General features: G+C 47.7%; 1 protein-coding gene across 2 annotated transcripts in view; it reads right to left on the reverse strand.

The window, feature by feature from the left end:
- The window catches only part of ACAN (aggrecan), a 28,460-nt gene that overhangs the window by 5,491 nt on the left and 3,693 nt on the right, over nt 1–19,276 (reverse strand). Inside the window, exons 5-15 of one of the 2 annotated variants that reach the window (XM_075504207.1) lie at nt 18,849–19,142; nt 16,583–17,107; nt 15,874–16,048; nt 15,307–15,434; nt 14,892–15,185; nt 14,535–14,729; nt 13,063–13,823; nt 11,670–12,843; nt 11,060–11,552; nt 10,023–10,879; nt 950–1,063 (exon numbers count right to left, since the gene is read on the reverse strand). In XM_075504207.1, coding sequence (XP_075360322.1) covers nt 950–1,063; nt 10,023–10,879; nt 11,060–11,552; nt 11,670–12,843; nt 13,063–13,823; nt 14,535–14,729; nt 14,892–15,185; nt 15,307–15,434; nt 15,874–16,048; nt 16,583–17,107; nt 18,849–19,142 — 5,010 coding nt within the window. The remainder of the gene's footprint in view (nt 1–949; nt 1,064–10,022; nt 10,880–11,059; nt 11,553–11,669; nt 12,844–13,062; nt 13,824–14,534; nt 14,730–14,891; nt 15,186–15,306; nt 15,435–15,873; nt 16,049–16,582; nt 17,108–18,848; nt 19,143–19,276) is intronic. The other variant, XM_075504208.1, reaches the window with a different exon arrangement.

A 19,276-nucleotide genomic window follows, 5' to 3' on the forward strand; every position in this document is an offset into this window, starting at 1 on the left:
AAGTGATGCTAAGACAGACAGTCCAATGATCCTGAGCTGCCTTCTTATGGTCTACTCCATAGGATCATATTGGAAGCAGAAAGAGAGATGCAGAGGAAGGGGAGGAGAAAATCCAATATATACCATCATTACTCGTGCCAAGGTGAAGAAGACACTGCAACCTTTTTCCTCTTTTGTTTGAGCAAGGCAGGAGAGCTTCCCCTCGGCTAAGCTGATAAAAGTTTGGACTTTCATCAGTTTTAAGAAAAAAACCAACCCTTTTTTTCTTTCCTTGTAGAAACAAAAAGAAGTATTAGTGCAGGTCAGAGTACCTAATTTTGATGGAAAAATAGGTCACTTCACATTTTCTCAAAGATATTCATTCCCTGCTGCTTTTGCCACAGGAAGCCACGTTGAAGAGATGACAAAAATGTCATACTGTGTCAAATTGGTGGAGATTCCTGGAGTGAACGAGGCTTCTCTCAGCTGCATCTTCACAGAGAGAAACACAATCATTTTGCATGGCTCAGTTGGAGCATCCTTCCATGAAATTCCAGTCTAGCAGAGAAAGTTTGCCTGGGGCGAAGATGTACTCAGATGTTTCCCTACTGTTACAGATGAACAGAAAGACCCTTGACCCAAAGAGACAGCGACTTCTGTGATCAACACCGTTACAATCTGTATGGAGCTTCACAAGAGAAACTTTAAAAAGAGAAAGCTGAAGAAGACACCAGAAGCTCCTGCTTAGGAATCTCAGAGGACCCGGCGCTGTGATGAACAAAGCAAGCAAAATACATAAGCAAAAGTCTCAAAGCTTTTCCCTACTGTATTTTAAGCTGCTGTTAGAGGTTAGCTCACTGAGATGAGGGCAGGACTGATGGAAGCACTTGGGAACAGCTTTTTTGGGGGTAGGGTGGGAATGAGGTAGTGCAGCAGTTAGTAAGATTAGCTGAAGCCAGGTAGGCCGTACCGATCTCACACAGGTCCCCTCCGTAGCTGGGAAGGCATAAGCATTTGAAAGAGTCGATGCCATCAACGCAGGTAGCTCCATTCAGACAGGGGCTTGAGTGGCACTCATCAGTGTCTGCAAGAAATCAAGGGCTTCCATTAGGGCTCGGGGCAGACAACTCCACCAACAGGAGAACTTGTTTCCTTGCTTGTTTAGGAGGGAATATCAGTTGTTTTGGGGGAACCTGGGAGATGCTAGAGTCTTATTTTAAAACATACTGCCACTGCTGCTGCTGGAAGAATGAAGGCAAGAGACCCAACCCACCCTACAAGGAAGACGTTGGTTTTCTGTCACTTGGTGGTTGAACACCACTCTGAAGATATCAGGACAAGCTCAGCAAGAGGTATCCAGCACACAGCACTTGGTGTCCTTGACAGCTGTGGTAACTCTTCCTTGTCCACTGCCTCTGCCTAATGGATCAAACACGCAAACTTGTGTCTGTGTCTCCACCAGCTATGTGCCTACGAGGAAGAATGTGGAATTCTCATAAGTGATGGAAACATCCTGAAAGAGATTCCTATCTCCTAACCAGCCTTCCTGGGTCCAGTGCTTGCTACTAGTTTCTTCCTAACCATAATTTAGATGAAGTTCCAGGGCAAGAAATCTTCTCAGTGAAGATGAAGAAAGTGCAAGGAAGAAAAGAAGTGGGTCCAAAGGTGGTTCAGTGACCCTCAACCTTTTCCCTTTGAGGATCTTAGGCCTGGCTATGGCTGCCTCTTTCTTGGTGAAGAATACTGGAGTGCAGTGCCATTTTCTCCAGAGCTGTCCCCACTATGATCTCTCTTGCTTGTGATGAGGCTGGAAGAAGCTGTACATCTTTTCCAGCTGTGGATTCCTTCTTGGTGGAGGAAACTACTCTTAGTTTCCCACCTAGAACAGCCCTTAGATTCTTTCTGCTTTTCTGGAGGTGAAAAGAGAAGTTGATATGGGAAGAATTTGTCCCCCAACTCTCCAATGTTTCTCATTTGCTAATTAGCACAAGCCTGGGTAGCACTTTCATTCCCTGTCATCTTGGGGCAGGAGGAAGGAAGCATGGATGCTCTAAAGAAGGCCCCTGGTAGCCAGTTTGTATCTATATATTGTAAAATCTAGCTTGTGCTGCAAGTAAAAGCTCTTCTCCCAGTATCTCTCCAGACTGAGCCTTAATACTACTTATTGAGCTTCAGAATCAGAAGAAACATCATTCAGAATGGAAAGATTTCAGGGATGTTCAACTCAAGAAAGAAGGAAGAAGACTAGGGAAGAAAGTGGGAGCACATCCATGCAGGTTAGGTTAAATGATGACTGGTTAGATCCTCATGCGAGATGTCTCTCTCTTTCATGCTCAGAAGAAATGTAAGGCTTTAAAAGTGTTGAATAACACTCCATGCTCTTCTTGTGGATGAGAGGGGTTAGTGAGGAAACATTCAAAGATGATAAACATGCTGGCTATGGAAATACCAGAGCAGATCAGGGACTCCTCAAGGTCTGTGCTCGTCTTCTGATTGGGGTTTATTCGGTCGGACACTGTCTCCCTGCAGAACTCTGGCCCAGCTGCTCAGTGCCCCCAGACATATGAGAGCAGATGCATGTTTTACCGCATGTGGCTGTCTAGTTGCTCAGTGGCCAACCTCTGATATGTCAACTAAAAGTTGACATGCTCTGTAACGTGCCTAAAAGATGGAAGAAGTTCTTCCTGACCTTGGATGGTAAATTGGTTCGTGCTTTGGAGCATGAAGGTTGTCATCTTTATTCTAGGCTGTATCACTGTGAGCAATGCAATTATTCCTCAGATGGCTGATGAACCCCTTACACCAGTTTTGCAGTTAGTTCTTCACTGATAGAAGGATTTTTTTTCCTCTGAATTGCCCTTCTAAATACTCATGAATGCTTTCTGGATTTCTTTGTTTGCTGCAACATGAAGAGAATTGAAGATCCTATTTCCATGACACTAATAAATACTTTCCAGAACAAAATGGGGGTCATGGGCCTAACAGAAAGCAAGAGTTGAACTTGGCTGGCTATTGCTTATTAGTCACACTTGGAGTTCCTAGAAGATAGAGACCATAAAGGAAAACGAGGTATCCTAAGGGATGATTACAACTCTAGAAGCCCCTTGGGCTTCCCAACAGCAGTGGCAGCAGAAGTTGGTGTTGATTCCAGTGGGCTCCAGCTGAACAAGTAAGGAAAGGCTCTCCTTTGTCCGTTAGGCTCCATGAAGTGGAAAGCACGCTGCAGAAGTGGGAACAAAGCACATACAAGAGCTGAAGTAGAATGTTTAATAATGAATAATGAGTCTTCAGCCGTCTTCGGCCACGTGGACTAAAACTTGGCACATCCAAGATCTCTTCTGAGACACAGGAGACCCACTGTGAGTTGCCATCCCTGGTCTTGGAGGAGGAGGGAGCAGGCACACACGTGCAAATTCATTGCCACAAATTTCCATCTGGGAAATAACACTGGAACAGAATTTCCTTTTACAGGTATTGTATATAATATGATTGCACATATTATATATGCTGTAAAAACAAATATCTGCATATAATATATATGTTATATATCTCTCCATACATATACATATATATTTTTATATATGATACATAGAGAAAGGGTGTGTACTTGTAGGTAGTATTGGAAAAACAGACAACAAATACAAGTGAGACACAGAGAGGGGTTTTTTTTTTCCCCCAGAAGTGTGCTGCAAATGGCTGGAGAGAAGACATTTTAAGCACATCATGATCATAAATACCAAACTCCCCCTTCAGCCCATTGGGCTGTTGGGGCAGTGACCCTATCTCCATCTGGATGTAGAATCACCTCAACAAGCTGGTATCAGGGAACTCAAACATACCAGCTGGGTTGGAGAAGTGCTGCTGGTTCTGGTCCTCCCCGAAAATCTAGGTCTTGGAGGTCTTTTCGAAAAGTGAGTTCTAAATGGTAAAATTGGCAGTGATGTTGTCTCTGGAAACCTTGGCAAGCCAGTTTGTGGGTGTTTTTAGGATACTGCATCAAAGCCACAGGATTTACAGGAGGTGAGAACTCCAGTAAAAAAAAAATCCCACCTAACACACAATGCTTGGCTATTTTCTTCATAACCTTTTATATACCATAAATGTGTCCACTTCCACAGAGTTTAGAGCTAGATGAGGTTAGTAAATCACCGTACACCTCTTCAGCCAGCTAAAAAGCCTGCGGCACGCTAGGTGTGCCAGCTCCGCTCAGCACAAAGCGAGCCCCCACTTCCACAGCACCGGCTGCCAGGTACCTTGACATCCAAGGATCTCAGGCAGATGTGAGCTATTTATTTGCTTGGGTGAGCAGTCATTCAAAAAGTCAGCTCTGCTTTGAGATGGGGCTCAAGCGCTTATCAACCGACAAGAAGACAAGACTACTGCTATTGTTACGCAGCACTAACAAAGGACAAGTGATGCGGCATGGGATGCGGAACAGAGGCAGCCCTTGCCCTTACTTTCAAGAGCTTCAGCTCTAAAACAAAGGCAGGGGAGAAAATGCCTTGCAGTGCCAAGAATAGGAAGCCCATTTAGAGCGTATTATTAACTCACTTCTTGAGGATAATGCAAAATTAGCAGCTCTTTAGAAGACAATTCATACTGCAGTTAATATCGCCCAGAAGTTGCAAAAGCTTATTCAAATCTATTGTCAAACAGTTTCTATTTTTTGCTATTAACAGGACCCAAGGCCTAATTTCTAGATTTTTTTTTAAAAAACAAAACAATTAAAACAAAATATCCAATGTAAACAGGGTCTTGCATATGGAAGATGTAAACTGTTGGCTGGAGAAAGCAAGAGGAGTTACACAGCTACAACACAAACTTTGAATTTGTTTCACCATTTTCTTCCTAAGATTTCTTTTACATTGCCAGATATATACTATATTTAGTCAGAACTATTTTCTTTTGGTGCAGCTAAACACATCATAAGTGAGTATTCTCCCAATGCCTTTGAAAACAATTTGCTGTACTAGATCATGGAAATTGGAAAGAGAAATCCTTTAGAAATGAAAGAGAAATAGATTGGTCTTGGTTTTGCTCAGAAGGCAAATGGCATGCAAAAGTGAACACGCAGTGTCAGTGGTGAGAAGGAAATGCTTTAAAAATCCTTCATCCCAACCTAAGAAGACAATACGAGAAACAGTGCTAACACGTTTTAAAACAATACAGTCTGTGCATTTCTCTCAATGGCAGTCTGTATGGAAGATGAGCAAGAATATCTGTTAAACAAGGTCAGCTTTGTGCTTAAAACAGCTACTAAAGAGAAGCAGCTTGTGAACAGAGAGGATGCTATCACCCAAACCCTGAACAAACTGTATCATTTTCCTGAAGCTGTGAGTAACCGGTTTAGAAATATACTTTAGGATTTAAACTCCTGGTTTTGCTCTGCAGAGAGGAAAAGGTAAGACAGAAAGGCAAGGCATTTTCAGGATGTCCAACAGTCCCTGTTGTGCCCCTCGCCCTTTCTTTAGAGGCCTCCTTGTAAGTGCAATTATCCAAACAGGGAGTCTGAGACCAGCTAGATAATGATCTTCTAGAGACTGAGGAAAAAAAAAATCCAGGTACAAATTAAATTTGCTTTTTAGAGACTCCGGAGAAGTTTGAACTACTGATCTGATAGCTCGAACAGCAAAGAAAAACATTGGAGCAATTGTAAGGTGACTTCTACAAGAAAAGAATAGGAGGAGTTGGGGAAAACACTTCTCTCACATTTTAAGTAAAATGCTAGCATCAAACATCACATAGCCAGCTAATGACTTATGATGAGCAATTAAGTCATTAAAATAATTAACTACAATAATTAAACCAAAGCCTCCATGCAGCAGAAGGGGCAGATATTGCTACAGCCTTAAAAAGCTATATTCATCTAGAGAACAGCAAGTTTCCAGGAGAAACTGTTGATCTGCTGGGACCTTTGATTTGTCTAACACTCTCATGGAAGGAGAGCTCAGGAAATTTGGACATCTCTGCCTCCAAAATATTATGTACAGAAGTAAACTGACATGTATATAACACTAGTCCAGGACTGTAGGTTGCCTCTTCAGAGAAAGATTTTAATTAAGCTAATAAACTTCTTATGCAAAACAGACAGTATATCCAGGAGACATCGAATCATCTGGTCAGCCACCAATGGTCTGTGCTTTTGCTTGTCTCTCAGACAGGACTGGTACCTTCATCTCCTTCTTGAAAGCATACTCTTCATTCCACATTAGGTGAAACATTATGTAAATGTGAAACATTAGGTAAATGTTTTCTAGACTTTTTTCTTCTGGGTTGATCTTCTCTGGACCAACAAAACTCTATCCCTTGGACTTCCAGGTTGTGAAGAATGAGGAAAGCCCATCAAGACCTTTCCTCATTTGGATTCTAACGTTCAGCTGTGTCAGGGCCATAGGCAGCAGACTTCATGAACTTGTTTCACCAGAGACAAGCAAAGCTTAACATAAATAGCTGCCATATCAGCACATTTCTCTTTTTTTCCCCCAACTTGAGTGAAGTTTTTAAGTAATTGACTGGTCAGAGTGCTCCAAACCACAGCCTTTCACTGAAGTGCCAGCATGCTTTTTTCAGCTAATAATTATTTGTCTTCAAATGTTACCAGAAGCAAAAAGACTCGCTGAGTTGGCAAAACTCTGGATGAAGCAGCCAAGCCTATGGACAATTCTTCAAGCTTGTGGGGTTCCTGTCCTTGTGGAGGAATCAAACTGCTGACGTAGTCATGTGCATGCGTAGCCTTCAATTTGGTTAAATATTAAAAAATATTGGCACTCCAAGCGTTAGTCTTTGGTCTTCTTGTGCTTCTGGCTCTGGCTTTTAGAGAGAACTAGAGGCTACACGAGAGCAGAAAAATATCATTCTTCTTAAATCATCCCACTAAAAAGACTGCTGGATCTAACTGGAACCCTTCAACGACAGGACAAGAGGGCGACAGCCGCATGCCTCCCTGCTCCTCACTCTAAGCGCCTTCTGTAAGCTGAACTAGTTTCACCAGTGCTTTAATGTTAGTCAAAATTAATTGCACTTAACGGGCATCCATTACATCCTAGAAACTCTGAGCACAGTACAAGGCACAGATGTTAGAACTGATCTTTTTGCAAGAGCTAAATTTCAAGACTGGGAAGCTTCAGGTAAAAAGGCAGCCACAACATGGGAAATAGCATTTTGGGTTCCAGCCTATAGTTCTGCCTTGTAGACTTTCCATGGTCACAATCCCCAGAGCACTGTAAAGAGTAACGACCTGAAAAAGGAAATCTGTGATTCTTTTTCCTTTTTTTTTTTCTTCTTTTGTCATCACTTTGCTCTAATTCTCTAGGAGAAGTTCGCCTTGTTGCAGGGGTGTTGCAAGTTCATAGTCAATACACTTTGTTGCTACCTAGATAAGCTTCCTTCAGACCCTGACCAGGACTGCATTTAACCCTATAGGGACACTGTAGTAAAGAAACTTACCAATAAAAAGAGAAGTTTTACCCTAGAATATCTTCCCTGGTAGGACCACCAGCCATGGGCGTGTACCCAAGCCCATCTCTAGTTTATAAAGAGTCTACAATTAAACTTCATGCAGTCGTCGCTTACCTCTCCCTGTCACCTGCTAAGAAACCCCAGCTGCTACATCGTCATCTCTGTGACTTGCAAATACACAACATGTTCCAATTTCAGAACATTTTTCAAGATTCTTCACACATGGGCTGCTGAACACATGGTTTTCTTTCAAAATACTTCACAAGACTGTTGGCTGACAAATGCTCCAAAGAATCTGGCAGTTGCCTTGTGGGTAATTTATAAAAAGAAAAAGCAGTGAAATAAAACCATACTTTGGGGCCAATATTTTTTTTTTTTTTTTTTTTTTACTGAGCCTCACTGGCTCTTTTTCTTCCTTACCCTCAACCCTGCCTTTGCTGGCTTGTTTTTGTCTCCAGGCTTGGATGTGGCAGCGGGGCATGGCCCAAAAGCAGAGTCCATTAGGTATGCAAGGAGGGCTTTTGGGTGTGTAACTCCTGCAGCACCCTGCCAAGCCCTGGACACTGTGCCAGGCTGCACCAGTGCTGCAGGAACAACTCCGCTGACTTGCCTTCACCCAATCCTGCAGCATCCGCTGTGCAGCTGCTCAGCAGAGACAGACAGGACCTCAAATGTGTTATGAGCAGGACTGAACAAAGGTTTGTGATTACCTGTTTTCCCCGAGGGAGAGAAGTGACGCAGAGGGAAATGCAGTGACTCATTCAAAACACTTTGGGGATGGAAATTATGTTAGAAACCAGGCTGAGCTTCACAAAGCCCTGCACTTACAGATCCTTACTGAGTCCAGAGCTACCTATGCTGAATGGGGTAAATTAACCAAAAAGAAGCAGTTCAGGAGGCAATGTGGGAACGGGGTGGAATTAATATCACTTTTGCTAGAAGGAACTGAGCAAATCTCTTCGCACATACATTTTGTACCATACTTAAGCGACATGTCCTACATGAACGTGTGGCCCATTGAGAACTGAGCATATGTAGGACCTTCATACAATAGCACAAGCACTGATGGTTTTGAAACAGGGCCTGTCCCCAGGAGCCAGCAAAGTGAAACCAAGCCGTGGCCAGGGATGTCGCGGGACATCCTGTGTTACTGGGACTGGGCTCCTCCCTTGGCCAAGAAGCAGCCACCAGCAAGCACAACAACATCCCATCTCATTTTCTTCTCATTGCAGTATCCTAATGCCTCCACGGCACGTGAACACTGCTTGAGGGATGCTCGTCAGAAAGCTAGCAGAGTGTTTTCACCATAAATGGTTACTCAGATTTAAATATTGTATGTTTATACTTGGCAGCAAGGGGTCCTACCAAAGGCAGAGTGCTAAAACACCAAAAAAGGGGCAGGGTGGAAAGAAGGGCACTTATCAGCAAAGCTGACAAAAGGTAGCAATGCTCTGAGCATCGTCTCACACATTTAGCCCATTCTAGCTGCAGAGAGCAGCATAAGACACAGACCAGAGGGCACCCACACTCTGTGCCAAAGGGACTGGAGCAGTCTGCCCAATGCAAACATTGCACTCAGCACAGATGATGCTGAGATCAGAGATTTTTGTCCCCAGCTGGCTTGCTTTGCCTCTTACCCCTCGGCACTGCAAAGCTGCTGATGGCCAGCCTCCCACTCCAGAGCAAGTGCTATGAAACACTCGGGGATACAGGCAGCAAGTCAACACATCACAGAAAGAGAAACAAAACGGGACAGAGACTTGCAGCCTGTCTTATGCAACTTCTCAGCTGCATCCACTAGCCAGGGTGGAAGTCTCTGGCGGGTGGAGCCGTCTTTGCTCTTGTTTCCACATGAGAAGAAAAAATTGTTGTTTTCTCTAGATTATAGCAATGGCTAAGAGCAATTTCAGAGGGGGGTGAATGCCCTAGTGCCTTCCCCAGCTATGTCACACTCAGGAGCCTGGCCACAGCGTCTCTCAATGACCATTCACAGAATACTCTTTTCCGAGCCCCCACCTCCGGCCACACAGAGGGGAGAGCTCACCTACGTCGCAGCGATCACTCGGGTACCCTGGGGGGCACAAGGAAACGATGGCCCCACCATGTTCCTGGCAGGTGCCAGCTCCACCAGGCTGCTCATCACGGCTGGGGTGCAGCCGTGTCCACCAGGAACAGCAGTTCAGAGGAGTGAACGATGCCTACTGCTATGGTGCAGTGGGGGAAGGCCAGACATGCATCTCCTGGCACTTCCCTTGAACTGGTCCTCTGCTGCTCTTCCCAGGGACATGTAATTGCTGTGGGCAGGCAGGAGGAAGGTCCAGGAGGCTTCTGGGGATGTGGTTAGGCTGGCTGGATAATTGCATTACCTGCCCAAACACAGACTGTCATTTGTTAAGACAGAAGCTATGGAACACAACCTGTGGAAAACCCCACATGTTTATGGCTTCCCACCACAGTAATATTTCGCTCAAGCCTGCTTCCATGTTAATGTTCTCTGCTGTAGAAGAAGCAAAATGTGACAGCTATGCCTCCTCCCTCCCTTCCCCTCCATAGCGTGTTCCCTGCCGTATGAGAAGACACAGTACCTTCTGTAGTGGGTCCTAGTGCGTCTATTGCTTCTTGTGAGACTTGGGGCAGGGCAGCGGTAGCGGTGGCCAGCAGATGGGGATTGTCTAGAACAACAGCTGTCTCTGTCTCTTGTCCTGACACTGCGGGAGGGGAGGGCTCTATTTCGAGCTGAGCCTCTTCATGGTTCCTGGGTCCCTGTGTTGGTTCAACATCTGGCGTACTGGTACTAATTACAACGTCTGGGACAGAGGTTTCCCCTGAAATGCCTGCGATCGAGTGAGTCACAGCTCCAGATGTTGCGTCAGGAACTTCCTTCTCCTCTGGAGCACCAGAGGGCTCACCACTGGCCAAAGATGTGGCAGCTGTTTCAATATTAACAGCAGGCAATGCAGATGCTTCTACACTGGTTTCATGGACTGAGGATGTTTCTATGCTAATCTCAGGAAATGCAGATGTTTCACCCCGGGCTTCTTGACTTGTGGATGTTTCTATTCTAATTTCAGGAAATGCAGAAGTTTCCCCACTTAATTCTTGAACTGTGGATGTTTCTATGCTAATTTCGGGATAGGCAGATGTTTCACCCCTGGCTTCTTGACTTGTTAGTGTTTCTGTGCTAATCTCAGGGAATGCAGATGCTTCCCCACTGATTTCGTGGACTGTAGATGTTTCTATGCTAATCTCAGGAAAGGCAGATGTTTCACCCCGGGCTTCTTGACTTGTGGATGTTTCTATTCTAATTTCAGGAAATGCAGATGTTTCCCCACTGATTTCGTGGACTGTCGAAGTTTCTATGCTAATTTCAGGAAATGCAGATGTTTCCCCACTGATTTCGTGGACCGTCGAAGTTTCTATGCTAATTTCAGGAAAGGCAGACGTTTCCCCACTGATTTCGTGGACCGTCGAAGTTTCTATGCTAATTTCAGGAAAGGCAGACGTTTCCCCACTGATTTCATGGACCGTCGAAGTTTCTATGCTGATTTCAGGAAATGCAGATGCTTCCCCACTGGTTTCGTGGACTGTGGATGTTTCTATGCTAATTTCAGGATAGCCAGATGTTTCACCCCTGGCTTCTTGATTTGTGGATGTTTCTATTCTAATTTCAGGAAATGCAGAACTTTCCCCACTAATTTCATGGACTGTGGAAGTTTCTATGCTAATTTCAGGAAAGGCAGATGTTTCTCCACTGATTTCGTGGACTGTTGAAGTTTCTATGCTGATTTCAGGAAAGGCAGATGTTTCTCCACTGGTTTCATGGACTGTGGATGTTTCTATGCTAATTTCAGGATAGCCAGATGTTTCACCCCTGGCCTCCTGACTTGTGAATGTTTCCATTTTGATTTCAGGAAATGCAGATGTTTCCCCACTGATGTCTTGAATGGTGGATGTTTCTATTGTGATTTCAGGAAATGCAGATGTTTCCCCACTGATTTCTTGTATTGTGGACGTTTCTGTGCTACTTTCAGGAAATGCAGAGGTTTCCCCACTTAATTCTTGAATTGTGGATGTTTCTATGCTAATTTCAGGATAGCCAGATGTTTCACCCCTGGCTTCTTGACTTGTGGATGTTTGTATGCTAAGTTCAGGAAATGCAGATGTTTCTCCACTGATTTCTTGAATTGTTGATGTTTCTATGCTAAATTCAGGAAATGCAGATGTCTCCCCACTGATTTCATGAACTGTGGATGTTTCTACACTAGCTTCAGGAAATGCAGATGTTTCCCCACTGATTTCTTGAATTGTGGATGTTTCTATACTAGTTTCAGGAAATGCAGATGTTTCACCACTGATTTCATAAGCTGTTGATGTTTCTATACCACTTTCTGGCAATGCAGATGTTTCCCCACTTAGTTCACCAGATGAAGAGGCCTCACCACTTGGCCCAAAACCGTAGGGAAATGTGACAGCTGTTTCCCCACCCAGTTCCTGTGATACTGTTGGTCTTGTCACAACTTCTACTAAATCAGAAGTGACTAAAGTGACTTCTGGAAGCCCTGAGGCCTCCCCACTAATATCAGTCACTGCTGAAGATTGTCCACTTAGATCTGGGGCTCCAGAAATGTCTCCACTGACGTACGGGATCCCGGATGGCTCTCCACTGAAGTCTCCTGTCGCTGAAGGAAACCCACTAGTCTCCACAGCTCCAGACCCTTCTCCGGATAGTCCTCTGTCTCCAGAAGGAAATCCACTGATTTCTATCATCCCGGATGGCCCTTCTCCCACCTCTTGTGCAACTGACGTCTGTGTTACAACTTCTACCAAAGTGGTATCCACAAGAGAGACTGTGGGAAAGCCAGAGGTGAGTCCACTTTCCTCTCCAGACGGTAGGCCACTGGTGACATAATCTCCAGAGACTTCTCCACTGCTGTCAATCACTCCACTCGGGTGTCCGCTCATCTCGAGCACTCCAGAAACACTCCCACCAAAGTCTACATGCCCAGAAGGCTCACCACTGATGTCTAAACTCCCAGACACCATGCCTGATGAGTCTTCACCTCCTGAAGGCAATCCACTGATTTCCAAAATCTCTTTCGCTTCTGCTCCCGTAATTGAGGGGGTTGTTGTCACTTCCTCGAAACTGGCATCTACAAAGGTAATGCCCGAGGCCTCACCGCTTCCATCGATACCAGAAGGAAGGCCACTTAGGTCCACCAGGCCACTGACCTCATGTGTTCCAGATGGTTCTCCGCTGACATCCAGTCCTGAGGGCAACCCACTGTGCTCAGGCCCTCTGGAGGGCTCTCCGCTGAGCTCGGGCACCCCAGAAGGCTCCCCGCTGAGCTCAGGCTCTCCAGAGGGCCCCCCACTGAGCTCAGGCACCCCAGAAGGCTCCCCGCTGAGCTGAGGCTCTCCAGAGGGCTCCCCGCTGACCTCCGGCACCCCAGAAGGCTCCCCACTGAGCTGAGGCTCTCCGGAGGGCTCCCCGCTGAGCTCCGGCACCCCAGAAGGCTCCCCGCTGAGCTGAGGCTCTCCAGAGGGCTCCCCGCTGAGCTCCTTCACCCCAGAAGGCTCCCCGCTGAGCTGAGGCTCTCCGGAGGGCTCCCCACTGAGCTCCTTCACCCCAGAAGGCTCCCCACTGAGCTGAGGCTCTCCAGAGGGCTCCCCGCTGAGCTCCGGCACTCCAGAAGGCTCCCCGCTGAGCTCGGCTCCTGAGGGTAACCCTTGGGCTCTGCCACTGGTGTCCCACTCAGTGGATGGGAACCCTGACAGATCTCCTTCACCGCTGACTCCGATGGATCCTTTTCCCTCCTCTCGCCGTTCTGGCGCTGTTGTGACAACTTCCACCAACGTGGTATCCACAAGAGAGACGGTAGGAAAACCAGAGGTGAGTCCACTTTCCTCTCCAGACGACACGCCACTGACTAGCTCAGTGCCAGAGATTTCTCCACTAAATCCAGAAGGCAGCCCACTGCTTTCCACTCCAGATGGCATCCCACTAATTTCCGGTATCCTTGAAGTAGACACCGATACGTCTTCCTCTGCAGAAGGTAAGCCACTGATGTCAACAGTGCCAGAAGGCAACCCACTCAGGTCCCCTGAAGGTAGCCCACTTTCTCCAGGTAGAAAGCCACTGGTATGCAGGTCTACCGATGGTAATCCACTTTCTCCGATCCCTGAGTGTTCTCCACTAAGTTCAAAAACTCCAGAAGTCGGTTCTCCACTTGTATCTGTGACTCCAGATATCCACCCGGATGCTGAAGATTCACCACTGACTTGATGTTCTCCAGACTCAGTCACCTCCCCTGACACTTCGCTGATGGAAGCATCGGTACTTGTTTCCTCTGGTATTACAGTAGCTGGAGGAAAAGCAGATGGACTCACTGAAAAAGAAAGGGTGAACAAAGAGAGAGAGAGAGGAAAATTATTTACAAAATTGTTTTAAAGAAGCTATTAACAATTTCCTGATTGACTTTACCTCCAGAATGATACCTTTGGGATAAAGGCACAAAGTGCTTGCAGAAATCATTTGGTCCCTTCATATTTTTTAATGACCATTATATCTTAAACAACTGTAAATTATATATCTCTGGGAAACTGACAGAATGTATAATCTTCTGACATGGGACGATGGCAACAGTGACACCAATTCCCAGGTGCCAAAATCAAGGTATTGCTTCCTCTGAGATAACACGTAGAAGAGAGAAAGTTTGGTGCTGCTCTGACCACACTGCAGCTCTGTCCTCCCTGGAAGGCATAGTCTGAGATCTGTTTCTAGCCTGCCTTCCCCATCCTGGATACACAACAACATATTTTGTAAGGTGCTCTGGCAATGCTGTGTGTGCTGGTCTGCAGCATGGCAGGATGGCTGGTCATTTAGTTCAGTCCTAGGCAAAAGTTCAGTAATATACATGTGTAGCTGCTCTTCCTGTGGTACCTGTGGGCACAGCCTCAGACTTTGCTAATACGGTGATAATTGTCTGGATTTAGAGGGAGTCTCCTTCAGCAAAGACACAACCCATTTATTTTGGGAGGGTCCCAACCCTACAACACCAGCCAAGTGTGACCCAGGAGACAGGGAAACTCTGACCCACCTGAGAGCACTGATACATCGGTTGGAAAGACCTCTGTCCCCCAGGCTGTCTGATTCTCAGGTTGAGTGGCAAACTCCGTCTCCACGGTCGCCTCCTCCCCGGAGGGTACTCCCTCCACTCCAGGGATCACTTGGGTTGCCAGCACATCTTCTTCAAAGAACGAGGTGACCCCCTCCTCCTCCGCAGGTGGCAGAGCTGGAACAAAAAGGTATTGGAGGAAGTTCCCAAAAATTCACAGTCCAAGATGCCGGTGAAGTGCTCTGCCCAAACTGGCACCCCGATGTGCCCAACCTCCCTCGTGAAAACCCTTTCCCCGAGGAGACCGGTCTACACGCCCCACAAAGGGTGGGAGGGTACCTCTGAAGCAGAAGGCGTGGTGCCGGGACAGCGGGTCAGGAAAGCCCGTCTGGTTGTAGTGCTGGTAGACGGTTCTCACGCCAGGCGCGTCCCCCCCGCAGGCGGGACGGGGGCTCACGATGGGATAGCGGAGGCTGCCGTCAGCTAACCAGCCAGCATAGCATCTGTCCAAGCCCTGCTTCCAGGCGGCATGGAGTTGGCCAACAGAGGCCAGTGTGGCGTTTTGGCTCTCACAGTACTGCTGAGCTTCTGAGAAGGTGAACTGCTCTGGCTGGGTTGCGAAGAACACCTCACCTGAGGGATGGGAGAGAAAACAGGCGTGAGTCCCTGCACCCCACCCATGCACATGCAGACGTGGAGGTGTGAAGCATGTCTTTGCTCCACAGCCATGCCCAGAGGAAGGGGGAGAACGTACCCTTGAGCCTGTCAATGTAGCAGTACACATCGTAGGTCTCCGAGGCTGGGCGCATGCCGTACGACCGCACACCCGGAGAGCTCTCTTTGTCTCCTACACAGTTACTTCGGGGATTAACAATGGGATACCTATCAAAAGAGGAAGAGAAGTGGTAACCCAAGGTCAGCCCTATGTACCCAGGACTGAAGAACCTTGATGTACTTGGAAGCAGGAGACAAACACTTCACTGTCAGAGGTGCTCAAAGACCCCAGTGTGGCTTGGAAACAAGTTTAATCTGCACTTACAACTTGGGGCAACGACTACAAGTTTTCCTCCACTTTTCCTACATGTCAGTACACTGTGGAGCTCACCACTGCAGGATATATGCATGGGTTAGGAAAGAGATAGGACAGGTTGAGAAGAATAGGTCTATTGGCCACTAGATACCATGGCCTGGAGACAACCTGAGGTCAGGAAAGCTTTAGATGCTGATGAGTAGAGCAGCAGGACAGACCAGAGTAAAGCCTCAATTTTGTTGCTGAATAGTCATTTTGAGAGGTGTCTTCCTCATGTCAATATAGTTTTACCTGACTGTCTGGTCCCGCAGCCAGCCAGCATCACACTGGTCAAAGCCAGCCTCGTAGGCAGCCTGGAGCTGTTCGGGAGTGGCGATAACTGCGTTGTTCTCTAGGCAGGCCTTCTGGGCTTGGACGAAGGAGAAGGCATATCTGCTGGTGGCATCACGGTAGTGAAACACCACACCTGGGGGAAGAGAAGCCATGGTGAGACAGCAGATACAGGAACTCCCCTCCACCAAGATGCGTGGCTAGAAAGGGTCTTCCCAGTGACAGTGCAAGGACCAGTGCCTGTCAAACCCACTTTGATGGAGACGACTCATTCATTGAGCTCCGCTGTCATCGAGGGTGATGTTCAGGGGATCTCTTTAGCCCTCCTCTAGGATCTTCCTACATTGACATTCCCCTTCCCTGGACCCAGATGCACATGGGAGTGCAGAGTGTGACCACGGCAGCCCCAAGCATCAGCCAGCTGAGTCCTTTTCAGCACACAATTGCGTGGCCCACAGCCTCTTCCTCACCTCTCCTGTCCTACTGTAGTGGAGGAGGCACTCTGCCTGTCCCTGACCCCAAACACGCCTGCACACCTCCAGGGACCTGGATGCCTACTGCGATGGCAGAAGCTCACACTGTTTTCAGCTGAATGGTTACTCTAGGAGAGTAATAGTTACTCCTCTAGGAGAAACTGATCGTCAGGCTTCTCGGAGTCCTGGTGACTTACCCGTGGGGGAGATGGGCTGCTTGGGGAGGAGATCGACACCAGGGACTGCTGTCACTCGCACGAGCTGATCTTCCACTGTGAACGCTGAGGCAGACTCTAGTCCTGGTGTTGCAGTAACCCCCATGGCCTCTTCCACCGAGCTCACCTCTGCCGTTTCAGTGGTGAGGGCAGTGGTGAGGGTATAGCCTAAGGCTATGGTGGTGACCTCTTCAGGTACAGCCCACACCCCTGTGACATCCCCCCTGGTCACGTTCTCCTCCTCTGGGGCAGCTGTCTCTATCGTGACACCAGTGGCGAATAGATCGGGCAGGACGGTGAAGCCCTCGTACAGCTCGGTGGCGATGGGTGTGATCTCCATGGGCTCCAGGGTGGCGATGCTGCCACGGGCCTCCTCCTCCGTGGCGTTGCGTGGCAGAGGTAGCTCCACTTCGGTCTGGGTGACGGTCTGGACAGTGAAGGCGCTGCCCAGCTCGCTTCCCGTCTCGTCGATGAACTGCCCTGGGACCAGAGTCTCAACGTCGTCCCCTACATCAGAAGACAAAGCAGCAATCAGAGAGGACATGGTCAATCCAGCAAGGTGTACTGCGCTGGTGCTGCCTCCGAGAAGAAGCTGGGTGTTTGCTGGCTCTGACATGAGCAGGGAAATCATGGCGGTCTGGTAAAAGAAATGGTTTTCCTTCCTCCACAATGGCTCTCTACAACACCTCAGCACGGAGGGTACCACAGCCGGCAAATCGGAGAGGACTTTTCCCGCTCTCCTCCCAGCTCTTCCCGGGAACACCTTGCCCATATCCAAGTCTGCACTGACCTCTAGTGCCTGCTGCAAGGAATTTAAGGTGGCCAGAGGGAAGTAGGGGAGCTTGGATAACCTCCACAGCACGTCTGAGCCGTGGGAGAAAGACAACTGGATCCTCACACTCAATGCATGAAGTCTCACCAGGATCACTATCTCCTTCTGCTCTGCCCAGGCGACGGCTTAAGAGCTCATCACATATAAGCATGCTAACCCCATCACCAGGACAGCCAAGGCCACCTGCTGTACCAAATACGTTCAAACAGCTCCCACCTCTCCCCTCCCAGATCACTTTTCTGCTCAAGTCACATCCCTTGGGTGTAGGAGAACATGCTTAACATGCCACTGATCAGGTCAACCTACAGCAAGGATGGTGGTTTAAAGAGCAGCGTCAAACAGAACTGGGCAGATGAGGGAGGGATGGGACATCTTGGATATGCAGGAAGGCAGGTCTCGGCTGGGGAGGGAGAGATAATGAGACACTGTCAGGCTTTTCCTCTGATACTGCTTTCCCTGCTCTATTTATTTCCAATTCCATTTTCCTGCTACTTCATTTTAGCCAGTACCTGTCAGATCTCAAGGGATTCAGAGAATTAGCTAGAGATGCTCAGACAAGGACTGGCTGTACTCAGCAGTTTCAGATGCACACCCTGAGGTAACCAGAAGGCTGTGGCTTGGTGGACCAGTCTTGGCCACATAGCTGGATAACTCCAAGGGGCCTGGGAGGTTTTACAGGGCCTCCTGACACACTGATCATGCGTGCATCTGGGCACAATAAGTCTGTATCAAAAGGGTTTCAAAACATATTTTAAAATGTTGTTAATATTTTTTTAAAGATGGCAATCCTATTTGAATCCTAGCCTCTGGTTGCCCTGAATAGACCATATACCACTGTGCTTTGCCCCTTTCTCGATGCAGGGAGAAGAGTACAATTAGAAGAAAGGGGGAGTAGCTGGGATGCTCTCCACCTCGTAGGTGCAATTTTGCCCCATTTCTGATTGCTGGAGACTGCTGCAGTCTCTGATTTATCCCAGTATGGAAACTCAGGCATGCCTCTCTACCACATCACAGCACTATGCCCATCTTCAGGATCAGATCTGTTCTCTTTTTCCTTCTCTTCCTTCTTCAGCGTTCAAAGTCCTGTACATGAAGCATCTGAGCTCTGCTCCATGTCTCCTGGAGAGCTACCAAATCCGAAAGGTGTGGGAAGACTGAAGAGAAGAGGGCTGTGTTACACCCACCTCCTCAGAGCCCCCCCCCCCCCCCCCCCACCCCAGGGCAGGCATCTGTGTTCTTTCTGGACTCTGCTTCCTACCTGAACATGAATGGGGGACCAAGTCCTTTGCCAAACCTGCTTTTCCCCTAGCTTAAAAAAAAAAATAAAAATAAAGAAGCAAGAGGTTAGCTCTGGCCAGGGAGCTCCTGCTTGCTGATGTGTCACCTTGCTTAGTCCTACAGCTCGGATGCACTCACCACTATAGCAGATGGCATCGTAGCGAGAGCTGGGGTGAGGGTACCCCGTTTGGTTGATGTACAGGTACACTGTCCACACGCCCACCAGGTTTCCTCCGCAGTTGGGCCGTGCTCTGGAAATGGGGTAGCGGACGCTGCGATCGGCCAGCCAGCCTGCACTGCACATGTCCATGCCATCCTTCCAGGCCAAGTACAGCTCTCCTGTGGTGGCCAAACGGGCTCCCAAACTGCGGCATTTGTCGAAAGCTTCTTGGAAGGTGAACTTCTCGGGGGCGGTGGCATAGAAGACTTTACCTGCAATCACACCATCCATTAGCACAGGAATTACCTGTAGAATTTAATCCCAATTCCCTTTCTTTCCCCTTCCCATTCCTGAGAGTCTGGATAACATGAAAAGGCCTGTGTATTACAGCTGAACTGCAACCCCA

The sequence above is a fragment of the Mycteria americana genome, chromosome 6 (genome assembly GCF_035582795.1).
Source record: "Mycteria americana isolate JAX WOST 10 ecotype Jacksonville Zoo and Gardens chromosome 6, USCA_MyAme_1.0, whole genome shotgun sequence".
Classification (NCBI taxonomy): domain Eukaryota; kingdom Metazoa; phylum Chordata; class Aves; order Ciconiiformes; family Ciconiidae; genus Mycteria; species Mycteria americana.